At 39.9% G+C, this 17,486-nt stretch overlaps 1 protein-coding gene across 2 annotated transcripts in view; it reads left to right on the top strand.

The window, feature by feature from the left end:
* The window catches only part of Tmem65 (transmembrane protein 65), a 39,683-nt gene extending 22,456 nt beyond the window's left edge, over window positions 1–17,227 (top strand). For both annotated transcript variants that reach the window (XM_040730310.1, XM_005082743.4), the window contains 6 exons: window positions 2,636–2,680; window positions 5,446–5,513; window positions 9,949–10,003; window positions 10,682–10,724; window positions 12,554–12,659; window positions 14,648–17,227. In XM_040730310.1, coding sequence (XP_040586244.1) covers window positions 2,636–2,680; window positions 5,446–5,513; window positions 9,949–10,003; window positions 10,682–10,724; window positions 12,554–12,659; window positions 14,648–14,749 — 419 coding nt within the window. In that variant the 3' untranslated portion in view covers window positions 14,750–17,227. The remainder of the gene's footprint in view (window positions 1–2,635; window positions 2,681–5,445; window positions 5,514–9,948; window positions 10,004–10,681; window positions 10,725–12,553; window positions 12,660–14,647) is intronic.
* The last annotated feature ends 259 nt before the right edge of the window (window positions 17,228–17,486 follow it).

The following is a 17,486-nucleotide window of genomic DNA, read 5'->3' as shown; positions in this document are numbered from 1 at the left end:
TGTCCAGCAACACGTGGGTGCAGCTGGGGTGATTTCTCTGCTGTCTCAGGTGATCTGCACTGCGCTGTGATCCGACCCAATGGCCAGAGAGCTCTGAATGACTGAGCAGCAAAGCAGATGGAGCGGAGGGGCTGACAAACCTGTGCTCCAGCATCGGAGCCTCAGGCTCCTGCTTCCTGTGCTGCCTGCGTTTCTTCTCAAGCTTTCAAAAAAAGCTATCTGATATCAAACCTCCAATTATTTCCTTAAAAAAGCTGCATTTTTCTGTTTCTCATTTTCCTTTGTCCCCCTCTTGTCTAACTTGCCATTTTCTTTACATGAACATAGTATACTGCTTACATATTTATATAACAAATTCAAAAGCATCTGGGTTAAACGGAGTTTTATTTCTGGAGTAGGAGGGGGAAAGGTTCTCTTCTGATTCACGTGTGGTTTGTGTGGCAGCCCCCTTCAGTTTTACATTTCTTAGATAAGTGGTAACTCAGCACCAGTGAGAATTCTAATGGCGGGCAGTGTAAATCTCAGCCATCAGGGAATAAAAATGAGCCATTCCTTGGGTAAGCTTTCCTGGTTTGTTCGGTCACTTAGAAAACGGGGGTTCTCCATTCTTACATTTAAAAAAATCAACTCTTATTTTAGGCGTATTATTTCACACGTATGGTGTTGTGCCGATATGTGTGTCCATGAGCTATGCCTATCACTTCTCGTAGGAGTCAGAAGAGGTCGCCAGAGCTCAGGGGGCTGGAGTTACAGTGACTGTGAGTCACGAGTGGGTGCTGAGAATTGAACCCATCTGGAGAGCAGCCACTGCTCTTACCTTCTGAGCTGTCTCTCCAGCCCCCTTTTGGCATTCTCAGGAATCAGTCCCCCTCTTCTCTCTCCTCCCTTCCTTCTTTTTCTGAGACCGGGTTTCTCTATGTAATCCTGACTGTCCCAGTACTCACTCTGTAGACCAGCCTGGCCTCAAAGTCACAGACATCTGCTTGCCTCTGCCTTCCCGAGTGCCGGGATTACAGGTGTATGCCACCACTGCCTGGCAGGGTTAGTTTCTTAATATTAAAGTATTTTAGTATTTGTACTACTACTAATTAATGTGTTCATGAAGGAAGTTGGTCTATAATTTTCAGTTTTCCTCCTCCCTTTGATTGCAAAGATTGACCCTCCCCAGTCCCGAACCTACATTTTGTACCTGACACACAAGCACTCTATCTCTGAGCTAGATCTCTAGCCCTGTAACTTTTGATTTTGGTTTTATTTGTTGGGCTTTGTTTTTAGTATTTATTTCTCAAAATGTGCTGTAAAATATTTCTCCACTGTATTATTCAGCTATTTTCTGCTTTGACCAAATGTACGAAAAAGAACTTGAGGGAAAGATTCATCTTGGTTCACGGTTTCGGATGGGTCAGTCTGTGGTTGGCTGACCCATTGTTTCTGTGTGACGATGAGACAGACTAGCGACCGGGCAGAAGGACACCAGCAGAGCTGTTTCCTGTGGTGGTGGGGAAGCAGAGGCTGGGGGGGGGGCTGGGCACCAGAAGGTAGACCTTTCCGAGCTTGTCCTACTTGCCACCACCTCCCAGCAGTGCCACGGTTCCACAGCTCTGCAAAGGATGGGTCTACTTGATAAATTCAGGGCCCAGGGACCCAGTCACCCCCCAGCGTCCCACCTCGGTACACTGCTGCACTGGGAACCAGTGGGAGCCCTCTGGGGAAGGCACCTCATTCTGCATGGCTGCATGAGGAGGGAGGGGTAAGAGTCTTGACCGCTTCTGCCTTCACACATGGTTAGACGCTCTGATTGAGGGACGGACCTTTTTGCATTTTGTAATAGTTCAAAATCTATTTAAACCATCTATATTTGCCTGTTATTCTAAATGCATGAGACGTGATACTTTTGTTAATACTTGGAAAACTTGGTCATACATTACATATTGCCTCTTGGTTTTTTGACTAAAGATCAAATGTCTGCCATACCTTATAAATAATATATTACTACTTGTTATTTTAAATAATAACACTATACCTTTTTTGGTTGTTTCAGTGTGTAGACAACTTATTCTAGTAGTATAGTTTTGAAAATGCAAAAGTTCAGCATATTGTTAAATGGACATTATACAAGCCAGTAAAACCATTGTTGTAATGACATTGCTTTTAAAATGTAATTACCAAGTGGCTGTGGTGGTACAGGGCTCTTATTTCAGCACTTGGAATGTAGAGGCAGGAAGATTGAGTGTTCCAGGCCAACTTGGATTGCATAATAAGACCGTCTCTAAATAAATAAGCAAACTAATATAAGTATATTTGAGTGTCTCTTTTTCTGCTGTTGATATTGGTTTGTGTGTATTTGTTAAGTCACCCAGAGTTTCCATTTGAAGACAAGTGACTCTGCTATAATAGATGCAAATGGGTTCCCTGCACAGTGATGCCATGATGTAAATAAAAGAGAACTCCATGTGTGTGACCTCCAGCATTTGACTGAAGCTGCTTAGCCCCTAGTCTTGTAATTTACTCCAAACCAATATTCTTTAAAATGGATAATTTTGATCAACTAACCTAAGCATATCTTTCCATTTTGTAAGTCTGTTGCTATACAATAGTAACTAACTCTTGTTCCATTCCCTTTCTACCCCTTTAGAAAAGTTGGAAGCTCTACCACCCACTCCAGGACAGCTGAGATACGGTAATGGCTCTATAATTGTTAAATTAATATGCGTTTCTCTTTTGAACCTGAAGGAGCTGTTTCTTACAATAGCGCAAAAGTCAATAAATCAAACCTTCCTGATAGAATGTATTATCTCAATTTTTCATGTAGGAGTACTTTCTAAACTTGGTTGAAGACATATCACAATATGGGATAGCTATTAGTTTTTTAATGTTCTTATGTAGTAATTAAAGTAAATTTGTTACAAGTTTTCTTAATTTGCAGGAAAATATGTGTTATATTTACTTCCTAGGCAAAATTTAAGTTGGGTAACTGCAGAACTTAGTTTTAGATTCAGGCTAAGTGTTCTCTGATGCAGAAAATGTTTCTGGGTAGCCTCACTGTGAGCCCTGCTGTTCTTTGTTTTCTGGCCTGGAGTATGGGAGTGATGTGAAAGCTTAGGGTCTGGGTAAAAGACAGTAGAAGAGAATCATTTACCTGTGTGGCGGTAACTTTGAGTAGGTGGTAATTAAGTAGGTAATTGAATATTAGATGTGATTTGCTAACAACTGCTTAGCTATAGAATCGTGTTTGCCAAAGGGAATTAAAGAAATAGTGAATTGATGGGAGACCATTCTTCACTGGAAGGCAAATTCAAATGACTAAGAAGAAACTAGTGATGATCCTTTTCCCCTCTCATAGGTAGAATATAATTGTTAGGAATTAGTAACTTCCCTCAAACATCAAAACATTTGAGAATTCATTAAGATCTCTCTTGCCAGGTAATCTTTACTGATGCTCCCAACCCAGACTCCTAACCCAGTACTGATAGTGAATACAGTACTGTTACCATTTTTTGTGGGTGATGTGAGATTAACTGTTTATGTGGTTAGGTTTCTATGTCTAAATGTGGAAACCAAGTTTTATATGTCTTTATATCTCGAGTTCCCAGTAGGGCGCCCAGTACATACTTTTTCTTTGAGAAACTTTATTTTCCCCACTTGAATTAAAAGTAGTTTTTTATTTATATGGCAGATTTATTTAAGTATAAACATAAAGACCTACTTCATAGTTCATTAGTTGACTAGTGTGACCGTATGCCTTAGCTTTACTGACCAGGCTTCTACCAGGATAAACTATTAGTGCAATCTTAATGCCATTAACACCTTGCTGTAAGGTATTTGTAACTGTCTAATTTTAGAGATGTTGTTATATTGTTCCAATACTAAGTCACCTCAGCTGATTTCTTGGTTATTCTGCCATATTTGTGTTTAAGAAACCACGGAGAAGGCTGTGTCTAGATATGCCTAGACAGGTTTTCCTTCGCCGTGTGGCTTCTTTGGATGACTTTAAAACTTCCTATTTTTGCCTATTAAGTTTTGCCTATTAAGTTTATGTTGTAGGTGGGAGGTAGGGTCGTGTATGTGTTTTGGAAGTTGCCTGCTCTAAAAAGTCAAGTATTCAGTAGGTGCCTAACAGACTTAGGTGAAAAGCTAGAGAAGTAAGGTGGGCTCTTAAGTTGAATCCCATCTCACAGACGTGCGTTTGACTTTTTCCATCTTGATAGCTTTCGCAATAATAGTCACAGTGGAGTATCCTGATCTTTCATCATGAACATTACTACTGTGACAAGCAGAGACCAGAAATGACTGGTTATATCCATTGTGTACTGTGCATCGTACCAATGTAACTATAATAATCTACACATGATGGTGCATGTTACTATGCTGAAGATGATATTTCTCTAATTGCAGTTGTGGGTAGAAGTGTTAATTTTTAAAAATTTACTGCCTACTAGCTTTCCCTGATGGTGCAGAAGTCATACCATAGAATATCATTTTCATAACTTCTGGATTATGTTTTAGTTACATCACATATTTAACTGCACCAAAAGAAAAAAGAATCTGAAGTCACTAATAAATGCAGTCAACTGGCTTAAGGGAGGACTTTTTAAATATAGTATAAAGCTCAGATTCTTGATGTTTGTTGAAGAAAGTTGTCAGTTGGGCTGATGTTGGCTCTGCCTGAGGTTTTAATGATCACATAGAGTAGTCTTCCTGTTCCCTGCTTCTAATCATTGTCTGAACATGGAGTCAGCTTCGTTTGTAGGTTAGTGATCGTCAGCTACGTACTCAGCATTGCACAGTATGTTGAAGACACAAATTTGAAAATATGAAGCTAGAGTATAAAAAACAAAACAAAGCACGTTTTTCCTGCTTTGACTTGTAATGTCCCAGGTTTCCGGTTATATATCAGATAGATGAAGTAAGAATTATCTTAGAGGCCTTTAAGTCACAGTTTGATATTGAACAAATACCGATTTTTACAGTTTTCAGTGGCATTTAGGAATTCTGAGGTATTAAAGACTGCCCATAGATGCCAGATGACAGCAACTGCTGTTTCCTAAAACTTACTAAAAAGTTGACTAGGAAATAAAAGCAGTCAAATAACTTGCTTAGAATTTGAGTGTGGGCATTTTTAAAATACAGAGGTTAGCACTGTTGTGCTGGTCCTCAGCACAAGAGAAATAGACTGATGTGGGCGGGTTAAGTGGGGTCATCACATGTTTACATGTGTGTATTTGCATTGCTGATAAGAAAACATAAAGGCCTAAGATTGTTTTTATGTGTTACATGTTTGTGTTTTGTGTCCCTGCATAGCTTCTGTAAGTAAACTTACAGCAACAAAAGGGTCTGTGATTGCTATCAGGTCTCTTTGGAAGCTTTAATTACGCAGCCTGCTTTGGTCATTCTAAAGTTATCAAAATTTTAAAATATATTTTTCTGTGTTTTGATGTTTTTCAGTATTCTTCCACAATGCGATACCTTTCATAGGGTTTGGCTTTTTGGATAATGCAATTATGATTGTTGCAGTAAGTCTTCTCATCACTTCTATTTTGAGTTAATAAAGAAATTAGTGTGCTCTACATATTTCTAGTAATTTATATATTATACCTATCAAGTTAATTAACAATGAGCAAGTTCAGTTTTAGAGTATCATGTGTATTAATCATAAACTTTTGACAAAGCATGTAGACAAATGCTTATGGTTTATTCTGTATGGTTTATTCTGTTCTATTTTAACATTTTTATTAAGACACAAATGTATATAAAATGGTGTTTTTTAGTTGTGTTGGTACTTGTCATCACATATAGAGGGTTTTGATTAGTTCCTTGTTCCATTTTCTCACTCTAGAATATCTTAGTGTTTTGGGGCATAATCTAGTCTCAACATTTAACCCAAAATGTCTAAGATTCACTTATCAGCACCCTCTGCCTTTGTCATGCTGTGTGGTGTATTATGGTATATGTGCAGTGCTGTAAAGAACTCCCCTTTGCTGTGATCACTGCAATCTCAGGAGGGCCTGCTTTGCCTTTCTTCTCTGTTAGTGGATACCAGTGTCTGGTACACTTTCCTGACAAATTAATGATTGAAACACAAGTGTGTTAAGACTTTCCCAATGCTGATTTGTTTTATTTTATAGAAAGATAATGCTTTTTTTCATAGTTCAGTCAAGGCAGTAACTTTTAAATGTGCCTTTAGGACGCTTCATGCAGCCGTCTTTCCTGGATATTAACATTAAAGAGATGGAGGGCCTCCTAAACCCTTGAAAGAAGAGAAAGCATAAATTACTTATTGCTTTCTGGGTACCAGTTTGGGCGTCCAAAGGGTAGTTTTTTTGTTTTTTTTCTTAGACTCATTTGAAAAAAAAAGCTTCTCTGAATTAGAATGCTGAGAATTTGCTTTGAGCCTCACAGAGTCAAACTGTAAGAATTTTCTGTTAACTATTACTGAGGAAACCACTCAGAAGATGAGAGACAGGAGAAGTGTGGGGTGGGAAGGTAGGGGAGATGGAAGAGTCTGTTTTTGGTATTTTAGAATTTACCTGCACTATGAATGAACATAAATAGATTTAGTTATGAAATAGAGATTTTACAAAGTAATTTATGTAATTATTTTATAGGCTGCAGGTGTTGCTTGGAGTATCTAAGTCAGTTTATTTGAGATGATCTGGTTTCTACAGAGTAGCATCCAGATAAATGAGGACCTGGTCCCCAGAGAGTCCAGCTGCTCCTGGTTTAAGCAAGGTTCAGGGGCTGCTGGTGACAGTCACAGAGTGACTCTGGCCTGTGCACAACTTGGAGTCATAAACTCCTTTGCAGGGTTTGCTGTGGCAAAGTCCCGACTTCCCAAGGCCGATGCACATTAAGTTAGTGCCCCTAAGATGTAATTCTAGAATAGTCAAGATTTTAGGATTGTGATGCTTTCCTAGCACACATATAAGAATAAAATGGATGTGCATATATACAAATGTCTGAGAGTATTTAAGTATTTAAAACCTCACTGCTCTTCTCGGGCTGCTAACATACCTGCTTGTAGTTTGCTCCTTTGTGTTGGGTTTATAAGCTGTACGTGACTGTGTGCCGTGAGCAGGGTGCAGAGCACTTCTGTGTCAAACATTTCACTTCCCATGATTTCACTCACATGTTAGTGCTCGAGGCACCATTGTAACAGACTTCCTTAAAAAGGCACACTTCACTCGGTTGTTGACAACTGCCCTCTGCTATTGGCAGTTGTGGAGACGTACACTTTGGATAAGGCTGTAGGGAGAGTTGTGGAGACGTACACTTTGGATAAGGCTGTAGGGAGAGTTGTGGAGACGTACACTTTGGATAAGGCTGTAGGGAGAGTTGTGGAGACGTACACTTTAGGGTGTAGGGAGAGTTGTGGAGACGTACACTTTGGATAAGGCTATAGGGAGAGTTGTGGAGACGTACACTTTGGATAAGGCTGTAGGGATAGTCTGAAGGGTGAAGAGAATGGAAGCTAGTGACTTCTAGCTGTCCTCAGACCCTGTCTTGTAGGAAGCTCAGGAGATGTCTGTGTGTAGACAGCTGTTGGGACTCGACCAAACCCAGCAGAGCACTGAGAGACTGCAGTCACTTGGTTTTGTCCTTCTGTGTTCTTCAGGCCTGAGCCTCATTCTTAGTATATCAGAGTAGAATGGTTTTCCAGACCCGAGACTCTCAACTCCAAGTTACCAATAACCTGTTTACACTGAATGACAGTAAGCATTTAAGTCCCTGACTTCAGCACCAGGTGAAGAGTGATGGTCTCGGCTGCCTCGTAGCTGAAGGCTATTTCAGAGAGGGTGACAGCTTCCAGTAAGGTGACTTATTTGACTCCAGACATTAGAGTGGATATGTAACACAGTGACAGAATCTCTGAGAGGAACGAGTAGTCACGACTGTCCTAGCAATGCGGTTTTTCCTGTTTGTTTTGTTTTTGCCCCTGTATCATGTCTCAAAGCTCATTGTGGAGCAGATACGAGTTTCTCAGACAGGACAAGTTGAGTCTTCTGCCCTGTCCTGCTGTATGTTAGATGTACATTCCTGGCTGCTACCCTCTTTGTAGTCATGAGAACAAGTTTCTCTATAGCCAGTTAGAATAGGGTGAAGTAGACTTAGGAATACTCAGCCTTCGGTTATATAGTTTATTATACTTTTATATTGCTGAATTGCTTTTTATAATTTATATTTTAGTCATTTGAAGAATTGCTTTGCTTTATAATTCAATTTAGGATAGGTTCATTTTTAGAACAGATTAATTGTAAGAGAAGTATAATTAAGGTGATAAAGTGTTGCTTTGATAACTTGTTAGATTTATTCATAATTCCTATCTGTATTAATTTTTTGAAATACATAGCAAAGGAAAGAAGTAGGGCATTGTCCCCTAAACATCTTTGAATTTTTATGAAGTTTTTACATTCTTAGCAGGGCCTTGAGGCCAAACTTCACCAAATGATAAGCACACAATACTTACTGTTACTCTGTGGGGGATGATGGCGCTCCAACCGGGAACCTTGTCCATGCTCGCAGATACTCTACCCACAGAGCTGTGTCCATGCTCGCAGATACTCTACCCACAGAGCTGTGTCCATGCTCGCAGATACTCTACCCACAGAGCTGTGTCCATGCTCGCAGATACTCTACCCACAGAGCTGTGTCCATGCTCGCAGATACTCTACCCACGGAGCTGTGTCCATGCTCGCAGATACTCTACCCACAGAGCTGTGTCCATGCTCGCAGATACTCTACCCACAGAGCTGTCTCCATGCTTGCAAATACTTTACCCACAGAGCTGTGTCCAGCTCACACAAATGGTCTTCAGATGCATGCTTTTAAAGAGCCTCTTCTTGGGTCATTGACAGTGAGTCATGGCTGTTGAGGGTGCTGTCAAATTTGTTATTTTCTGTGGCCTGACGTAGTGGTGCTCTGCCATCTTAGCATTTATATAAGAAAGATAGGTGTCTTGTTATTTTTTTCTGTTTGTGCTTCCTTTTTTTCCCCTCATAAATCTGTTATTTTAGGTATCTTTAGAAGTGTATAACTTTTTGTGTCTGCAAGAGTGGCGCATCAGGCTGTTTGGTCATATTCAACAAGAATTGTGTCTTTCAGAGGCAGAGCTGAAAGCAGGGACAAGAGAATTGAGGAAAATGTCACCCAGATTTTATGCTCTGTACTGACCGGGCAGTGGAAAAATTTATATAGCACATTAGACAGTCTTCTAGGGAGCTCTTGAAAACTGGGTTCACATTCGTGAAGGATTGAACTGAATTAGCAAAGTAGACCTAGGGCCTCCTCCTCTGTGTGACAGCCTAGGGGAGTCTCTTCAGTTCCACCTCTGTAAAGTGGGTGGGACACACGAGTCCCTCCTCTCTCCCCAAGGGGAAGATAAATGTGGGGCTCTTTGATGGCCAGTAAGTAAATGCAGTGGAATGCAGCGGTCCTCATTCTTACTGAGGGAGGGCCTGCCAGACTAAATGTGAATGATAGCGCACCGCTTAACAGTTTGAGGAAGGTCTTACTAATGGCAGTTTTCCTAGAAAATCGTTCAGTCTTTCAAACCCTGATAGAGTAGCTAGTGGCACAGTATGTTTCAGAATTTAGCATCCATGTGTTCAACTTTCGGTTCAAGGAGCTCTAAAGCATATTTCTGTGTGAAACAAAGTAGAATTAAGAATGTAGAGATCAGATTCTTAGTGAAGAATTGGGTATTACATGTGTTGCAGTTTATTTTTAGGAAGGCTCAATTTTAGTGGATGAAATGTTAGTGGTTGTTTCTTCATGAATGTGTATATGTGTAAGAATTGAGTGAGTCACCTCATGCTGTGCACATTTACAGGTGTTTGTGTGTGATTGTGTTGCAGAAGCGTGTTGATTTTACCACACAGTCTGTTTTTATTAGCACATTGATATCTTTGATAGTCATGTCAGCTTTGATTTTTTCCCCCAATTATTTTTCAGGGAACCCAAATTGAATTATCTATTGGAATTATTTTGGGGATTTCAACAATGGCAGGTATGTGATAATAGCTAATATTAAAATTCTCTTGTCTGCATGTTGTTTTAAAAGGTCAGTAAGTTAGGTTTAGAAGACAATTTGTTTGAAATGAATTTGTTCACTGAGATGTTTGTTTGTTTAGGTATCTTCAATCCTACTCTTCTGGTTCCTAGTTTTCTTATATATAGCAATTTTTTCCCCTGAGAAATTGTAACTAATTTATGTTAGTTAGTGGGTAACACTCTTCAACTAAATTGTCTATGTGAAGGCAAGTTTTTCTTGTAATTCAGTGTTACCACTGAACATTTAAATGAAGCATTTTCCTTCCTTTACTTTCTTGAACTTGGAGTTGCTTATACAGCTTTGCTTTTAAATTTCCGATATCCAAATTCCTGGAAACAAATATCACACTAAAGACATAATTACAAAATTTTAGTGTTGATGTAAGAATGGAAATTTTCTGCTCTACAGGTAGCCACTCTATAATGGAGCCTGGGTATTCCAGTTTTAGGATCGTGCTCTTTTAAACTCTTGGCACCTAAAGCTATCCCTGAGCTGCTTCGAATATGGTTGTAACAGCAGAGAAATATGTTAGCCCCAGCAGACCAGAGCTCAGTGCCTCTCACATGATGTAATGCCGTGATCTCTCTGCTGGCTTTGTTTTGACAACTCATTGTGTGTTTTTCAAATTTCCAGCTGCTGCTTTGGGAAATCTTGTCTCAGATTTAGCTGGACTTGGGTAGGTCCATTCATGATTCGTTTCTGCAGTTACGTACTTGTATGTTCTTGTCTTCATTCTTCTCTAATTAACAAGCAGTTATTTTTCTTTGGGGTCTAAAACTAAAATTTTTAGTTTAATTTTTCTAAGTTAGTAATACTAAATATTTGGTGGAAATCAAATATAGTTGTCAGCCATGAGTGTATAAAACTGAATCACTGGTTCAAAAAATGGGTAAAACTATGTCACTATGTTACATACACTGTTATATCCTAAAATGATAAAAATATAAGCAGAATGGAATTTCTGTTTACTGAAGATTTATTTTGTGGCATCTCCGATGGGAACAGAGGATTAAAAGTAAACCTCTGTCGTTTTCCTACTTCCTTATAGATGAAGAGATTTAAAGGTTCTGACCTACAAAGGAAATAATGTCCAATATTCTCTCCCCCCTCCCCCATCCCTCTTCCTCCATCCCTCTTCCTCCATCCCTCCTCCTCCCTCTACTCATTCCCTCTCTCTCTCCCTCCCTCCGCCCCTCCTTCCCTCCCTCCACTCTTCCGCCCCTCCCCCTCCCTCCAATGTTAAGAGATTGAAAATGTGGTTTCATGCATGCTGAGGGTGTGTTCTGCCACTGAGCCATACCCCAGCCTCCAAGGCCTATGTTTTCCTGGCCATTTCCTTTTCATATGGCAGGAATGATAACACAAATGGAGGATGGCTTCTTGGAGAAGCCCAATTCTCACTTTCTTCCAGGTGGCAGATGGCCTGGGCTGCTTCCCGGGCTTGGGGAAGCTGAGAAGTTGGCATGAAATATTAGGACAAACATCTCTCTCGTTCTGTCACTGACACTGGCTTCCTTTCTTGGCTACTCAAGTGGTATATTTTGAGATTTGGGTTTGGATCTAGTAGGACTCTATTTTAGGCACAGTAGGCGGAGACATTTTATAAGTGATCTGACCCTCAGTATTAGGATCTGGGTTTGAATTTGGGGCCAAAACTAAGTTTCGTTTTGTCTTTTTCTTCAGGGCCATGATTGGGATTTTATAATCCTAGAATTCTTAACATAAATCTTATCTTGATACAGCCTCTTTGACATTCCATTTCCCATTTTCAAACTTCAAGCTTAATATTGACAATACTGCAGCTTCTATGTAGCTTTCTGATGTGTTAGTAGAGTCAACTGTTAGAACTCACTCTTGTAGTCCAGGCTGGTCTCTAACTCACAGAGATCCACCTGCCTCTGCCTCCCGAGTCTGGGATTAAAGGCGTGCGCCACCACCGCCCGGCTTAAATACCACATTTTATGTGTTCTCACTTTCAAAGCACTTCACATCTGAAGCCAGACCCTACCTTGTGATTGCCAGTGTGTGTAACTCGCAGGCTCTTTTCTTCTGACAGTACTTAGAACAAGATTCTATCCAACAGTGGGGGTAACTTAGAATCCCCTGTTAGGCTAAAAGTGTTAGGCGTCTGACAAATTTTAAAAACTGTTACTTTCTGATCATAGTTATCAAATTAAATCATATGTTTACATACTTTTCTTTGAGTTTGTAGTAAGTACAGCATGTTAATTATTTATAAAAAAGTATGTACCTTAATTGATCTCTTAAAGATAATGATAAAGAATAGATACTCTGAGTCACTGTGTTTAAATGTGAATTTGAAACTATTTTTAAACCAGAGTTAATCTATACATAATAAAAACAGAAGTTGTGGAATTTTTGTCGTTTGTCAGGAGTGATGACTACAGAGACAAAACTCCCATTTCCCTTTGTAGTGATTGGTTTTTATTCTATGAAGACATTTGCAAACCTCTTTAAACTCTCCTTTCTTCTGTTTTCTTGAAGCCTTGCAGGTTATGTTGAGGCCTTGGCTTCCAGGTTAGGTTTATCAATTCCTGATCTCACACCAAAGCAAGTTGACATGTGGCAAACTCGTGTTAGCACACATCTGGTAAGTTGCATGGCTTGTGAGCATGAAGCTGGTGGTTAGCATGGCAGTATGAGACTGTAATTGATTTGAGTGGAGTTGCTACGAAAAGTTACCCAGGCCTTGGATATTGTCAGAAAAATAGTTTGTTCTCTATTATTTTCTTTTTGTTTTGTTTTGTTTTGTTTTTGTTTTGTTTTACGAGACAGGGTTTCTCTGATTGTTTTGGAGGCTGTCGGTCCAGCCTAGCCTCGAACTCACAGAGATCCGCCTGCCTCTGCCTCCCGAGTGCTGGGATTAAAGGCGTGCACCACCACCGCCCTATTATTTTCATAAATACACTTGATTTTTTTTCAAACATTGCCCAGCTTGATTAATTAAGGGCTCGAGCACCGTGAGATTCTGCTATCCATTGGTTATTCTGGAACTCATCCCCATTATACTGTAGTTACCCATGGTGCTCACTCCTGAGCGTTTCTGTGGACTGATGGGGAGGAAAATCAAATAGTAGTGGACTTAGACGTTAGTAAAGGCAAGGATCACCCTGCTCCAGCTTTTCTAAAGGGAGCAGTAGGGACCCTTGGTCACCCTGGGTCATAGTGAAAGGCATTTTAACAGAGTGGGTGGGGGGGCTTTTAGCAGCGGTTATGTCCTAGGGCAATCAGGAGCCAAATAGAATAGTCTGTGTTGAATATAAACGAGCAAAATATGAGATCAAAGTAAGGAATTGAGGACTGGTTTTGCTAGTGTCTGGAAAGAGCAGGTTTCTTCTTGTTATGTTTCTGCAACTGTAGTTCTTTTTAAAATAGTCACATAGTGAGATTGACAGAGTTAACAATTAATGTTAAACACAGGCGTACTACCACTATAGCAAACGACAAAATGCCATAGTAACAGATTGAAGAGGTGTTGTATAGACTATTGTCAGAACATTGATGTCACTTTGAAAGTTATTATGGGTGCTCCACGCTCTGATTGCTTACTGCATGGTATCCAGGAGGAAGCATTCCCTTCAGTGCTGCAGATTATGTAGCTAGCGCAGCACCTGTAATGTCAAATGGGACTTCTTTTGTCTCTGTGTTTCTAACTGGGGCTCCAGAGGAGAGAGAACTCCATGTGATTACCGAGCACAGAGAGTTTAGTACGTAACAGAATCTCAGTGAATGATTGTATGAAAAAAGGAAACTTAATTGAAGGGCCAGAGAGATGGCTCAGATGTTAGGAACGAGTACTCCTTACAGAGGATCCAAGATCAGTTCCCAGCACTCAGTGTTCTTAGCTGCCCCTAACTCCAGTTTCAGGGTATCCAGTGTCCTCTTCTGGCCTCTGTGGACCCCCTGCCCTCATATGTGCATATCCACTCAAAAGACATATGCACACAAATAGTTAAAAATAATACAATAGGTATTTTTTTAAAAAAGAGAATTTACAGCCAGGGCTATACAGAGAAACCCTGTCTTTAAAAGAAACATTAACAAAAAGAAAAGAAAATTTAATTTAAAATTGATAGTCATCATAGGAATGCAAAATTTAGAATCAGTTTTGGAAGTTAAAATTTTACACTTTTCACAATGTTGGTTTTACAGTGTAGATTGCTTGAGGCCGAGAGCCACACTGTTTCTGTTTGTATCTTCATATAGCTAAGCATTGGTGGGGGTTGGTACTGAAGGACTCTGTACAAGGATATCAAATCCAGATACACTGAGAATAGTGGGATGTTTCCCCTCCTGTGTTCTTGTCTCCTGACATTGGATATATACGCGATTAAAAAAGTATTTTCTACTTGGATGTTTCTTTGATGTCATGTTCATGATGAATTTTCTCTTGTTTCTCTGAACTTAAAATGGCAAGTTGTGTACTTGGTAGCTTATTTTAATACTTAGGTTCTATAATCAACAGGAATATAGTTGTAGTGGCAGTTTCAGTGGTGGCAATGGACTGTTGTCATCAGTGTTTATGCAATGATACCTCTGTTAAGGACATTTAAGAAATGTTCTCTTTTGTCTCCTTAGGGCAAGGCTGTTGGCGTGACTATTGGCTGCATTCTAGGAATGTTCCCTTTGTTTTTCTTTGGAGGAGGTGAAGAAGATGAAAAACTGGAAACAACAAATTAGTCATCTTAGAATACCTATAATGTACCTCAGTCATTAAAAAATACTGTCACAGCATTTAGTGGTGAAGACAGTAGCAGTGTATAGATACGGGATCAAATCATTCAGCATGTATTATGGAAACACTAACTTATTGTGGCTTGGTCTTAAGACATCTTTTTAAAAACCATTTGGTATCATTTTATGTCAATTGTTGGGATGCTTTTCCTCAGTGGCGGTCAACATGTTATCTTTTCCTCCTCTCTGTGTATCAACATATTATTTAACTTGTAGTCATTGATACTGTACTGTACTGACTTGAGGTTTGCTTATTTGTTATGTAATATGTACATGCATGGAAATACCTATTTATGTTTTTTTTCTTGGTGGTTATAATTCTATGCTAGGGTTTCTCCAATTTATTTCAGATGTTCAATATCAGTTGAAGTTTTAACCCTGCCTGGTGGCATCACTTCGATGTTACTTCACAGTAAACATTTGCAATCATAATTTCACTCATTTTTAAAGCTTTCATATCTATCTATTCGAAATGAATAGAGATTTGTAAGTGTTTTAAGTATATCGGGTTCATTTTCCTTTTGAACCATGCTGTCTTAAGGGCCAGAGGTTAACCAGAAAGATCGATTTGCTGGCCTTCCTTTTACATATACCATATATGCTAACAAGTGTACTTATTTCTAGTTGACGTTTTCCCTTTAATTTCCCAGCTTTGAATAATCTCACCGTGAGCTCTGGTTTGTGAGGGAAAGACAGTGTCAGTGCTTACTATCCTTGAAACAGGGATTAAGAAATTAGGGTGGACTAAGGAATTTGGGATGGCATTTGGAAAATATGCTACGTTTTAGGTTTTTTGGAGGGAGATAGAAAATGGAAACTTTCAAGGAGGGTTATAGAGAATGAGGCAGAGTCAGGTGGTGTCTGGAAGGTTCCCGAGGCATTTCTTCTGTTACTTTGGGAGGGTTTCCCCCTGACATGCTATTATCTCTTCAGAAGGGAAGGAGTCTAAGTAGTCCATGCTCAGAATCCTAATCTCATTAGATCTTGTGCTGTGGTTTTTTTTTGGATTTTTTTAAAATAATGTGTTTCATATTTTGCTCTTTGCTGTATACTGTAGTCAAGCATACCATGAGGAGAAAGCCTTTCTCCCATTCTGGAGCCTTTTTCTTTGTGGTGACTGTAGCACATGGCTGGTGAAAGCTACTTGTGTCTGTGCCTGTAAGTCTGACCTAAATCACGTGGGAGTCCTAAGTTTTCTCCCATGGAGCCCACACATGCTGACATGCTGCATGTCACAGAGTAATTGGACATATGGAAGAGAGAAAAGGAAGTTAGGATTCAGTCTTTGGGGGAATTAAAATGATCCATGTTGGCTAACTAGATGAAAAACACTAAGTTAGCATGCCTATGCCTTTCAAACCTTGTTTCGGGGTTTGGTTCACACATACTTACTTCAAGCTCTGTTTAAAGAAGATTTCTCTTCCGTAAGAAAACGTGTCACATACTGTCCCTATTGCACTTTGGGATGACTTAGTATTGTCCATTTATCATAGAGTTTAAGAAAAAATAGTATCAAAAACCATCCAATTCTCACGTACTCAAGTAACATTTTCCTTTGATCAAATTAGAATTGCAGGACTTGAGATTGCAGGCAGACCTGTGTTGTATTTTCTTCCACGTAACACGTGGACACCAGGAAGAGGATTCCAGGTTGTTTCATTTTCTGTGAGTGTGTGTCTGTCCTTTGGGTTTTGGTGGCTTTCCTGTATCTGCTTTTGTTTTTAAGTGTTGTATTGTGGTGCTTAACTTCCCTTCTTACTAAATCCCATTTCCAGAAACCTGTCTTGGAGGTTAGGAAGGACTTTTGATCGCTGATTTCCTTTTTCTTTCTCTTAAATACATCCCAGTCCTTACTGCCAGAATCTCTGGTAACAGAATTAAGCCAGTGTCGTTAAATCTTCAGCTGTCTCAGTTGTCAACACAGGAAAGATGTAACTTTCACATTGGAAGACATTCAAAACTTTGGTAAAACATGGAATCACATTTAATCAGTAGAGTGTTTTGAATCATTAAAATCCTTAATTTTCAAAAGCAGACATACGTCATCAAAGTCCGTTTGTCCTCAGCCAGTCAAGCTCTCGCCCGATCTCACTCAGTTCTTTGTACAGTGTGATTTCTGAAGATGGCTCCCTCCCCGTAAGTTGATGACTCCATAGGACCCTGGTTCAGTGTTTTCATCCCAGAGCATCTGACGTCAGCTGAAACTGGACCCCTGCCTCATGGCAGCTGCTCTCTGTCAGCACCACAGCTCCAGCGAGCACATCACGGCTGGGGAGGACTGCCTGCTCAGAGTGCGTGTCGTTCTCGCGTCATCATTTACTGACCTGTTGATGCATGTAAACTGGGTACATTTTGTTGCCACTGTATGTTAAATAGTGACCAATGTTTTTATGAAAGAATTGAACAAAAATATCTTTTAAGACATTTGGAATGTGGCTTTGATTTTAAAATTTGGTTTTCTTAATCTAAGAGGGCCTGGGCTATTCTATCACTGAAGGAAACAGGATTGATAAATTCAGGTTTGTTATGAGGTGACAAACAGACGCTGCTTGGAGCAGTCTCTCTCTCTCTCTCTCTCTCTCTCTCTCTCTCTCTCTCTCTCTCTCTCTCTCTCTCTCTCTCTCTCTCTCTCTCTCTCTCTCCATTGACATGGAATCCTCTGGCGTATGAGAGAGGAAAGACC

Source organism: Mesocricetus auratus, unplaced genomic scaffold (genome assembly GCF_017639785.1).
Source record: "Mesocricetus auratus isolate SY011 unplaced genomic scaffold, BCM_Maur_2.0 Super-Scaffold_100023, whole genome shotgun sequence".
In the NCBI taxonomy this organism is placed as follows: Eukaryota; Metazoa; Chordata; class Mammalia; order Rodentia; family Cricetidae; genus Mesocricetus; species Mesocricetus auratus.
The sequence above is the reverse complement of the archived record's forward strand: the minus strand, read 5'-3'. Positions and strand labels throughout refer to the sequence as shown.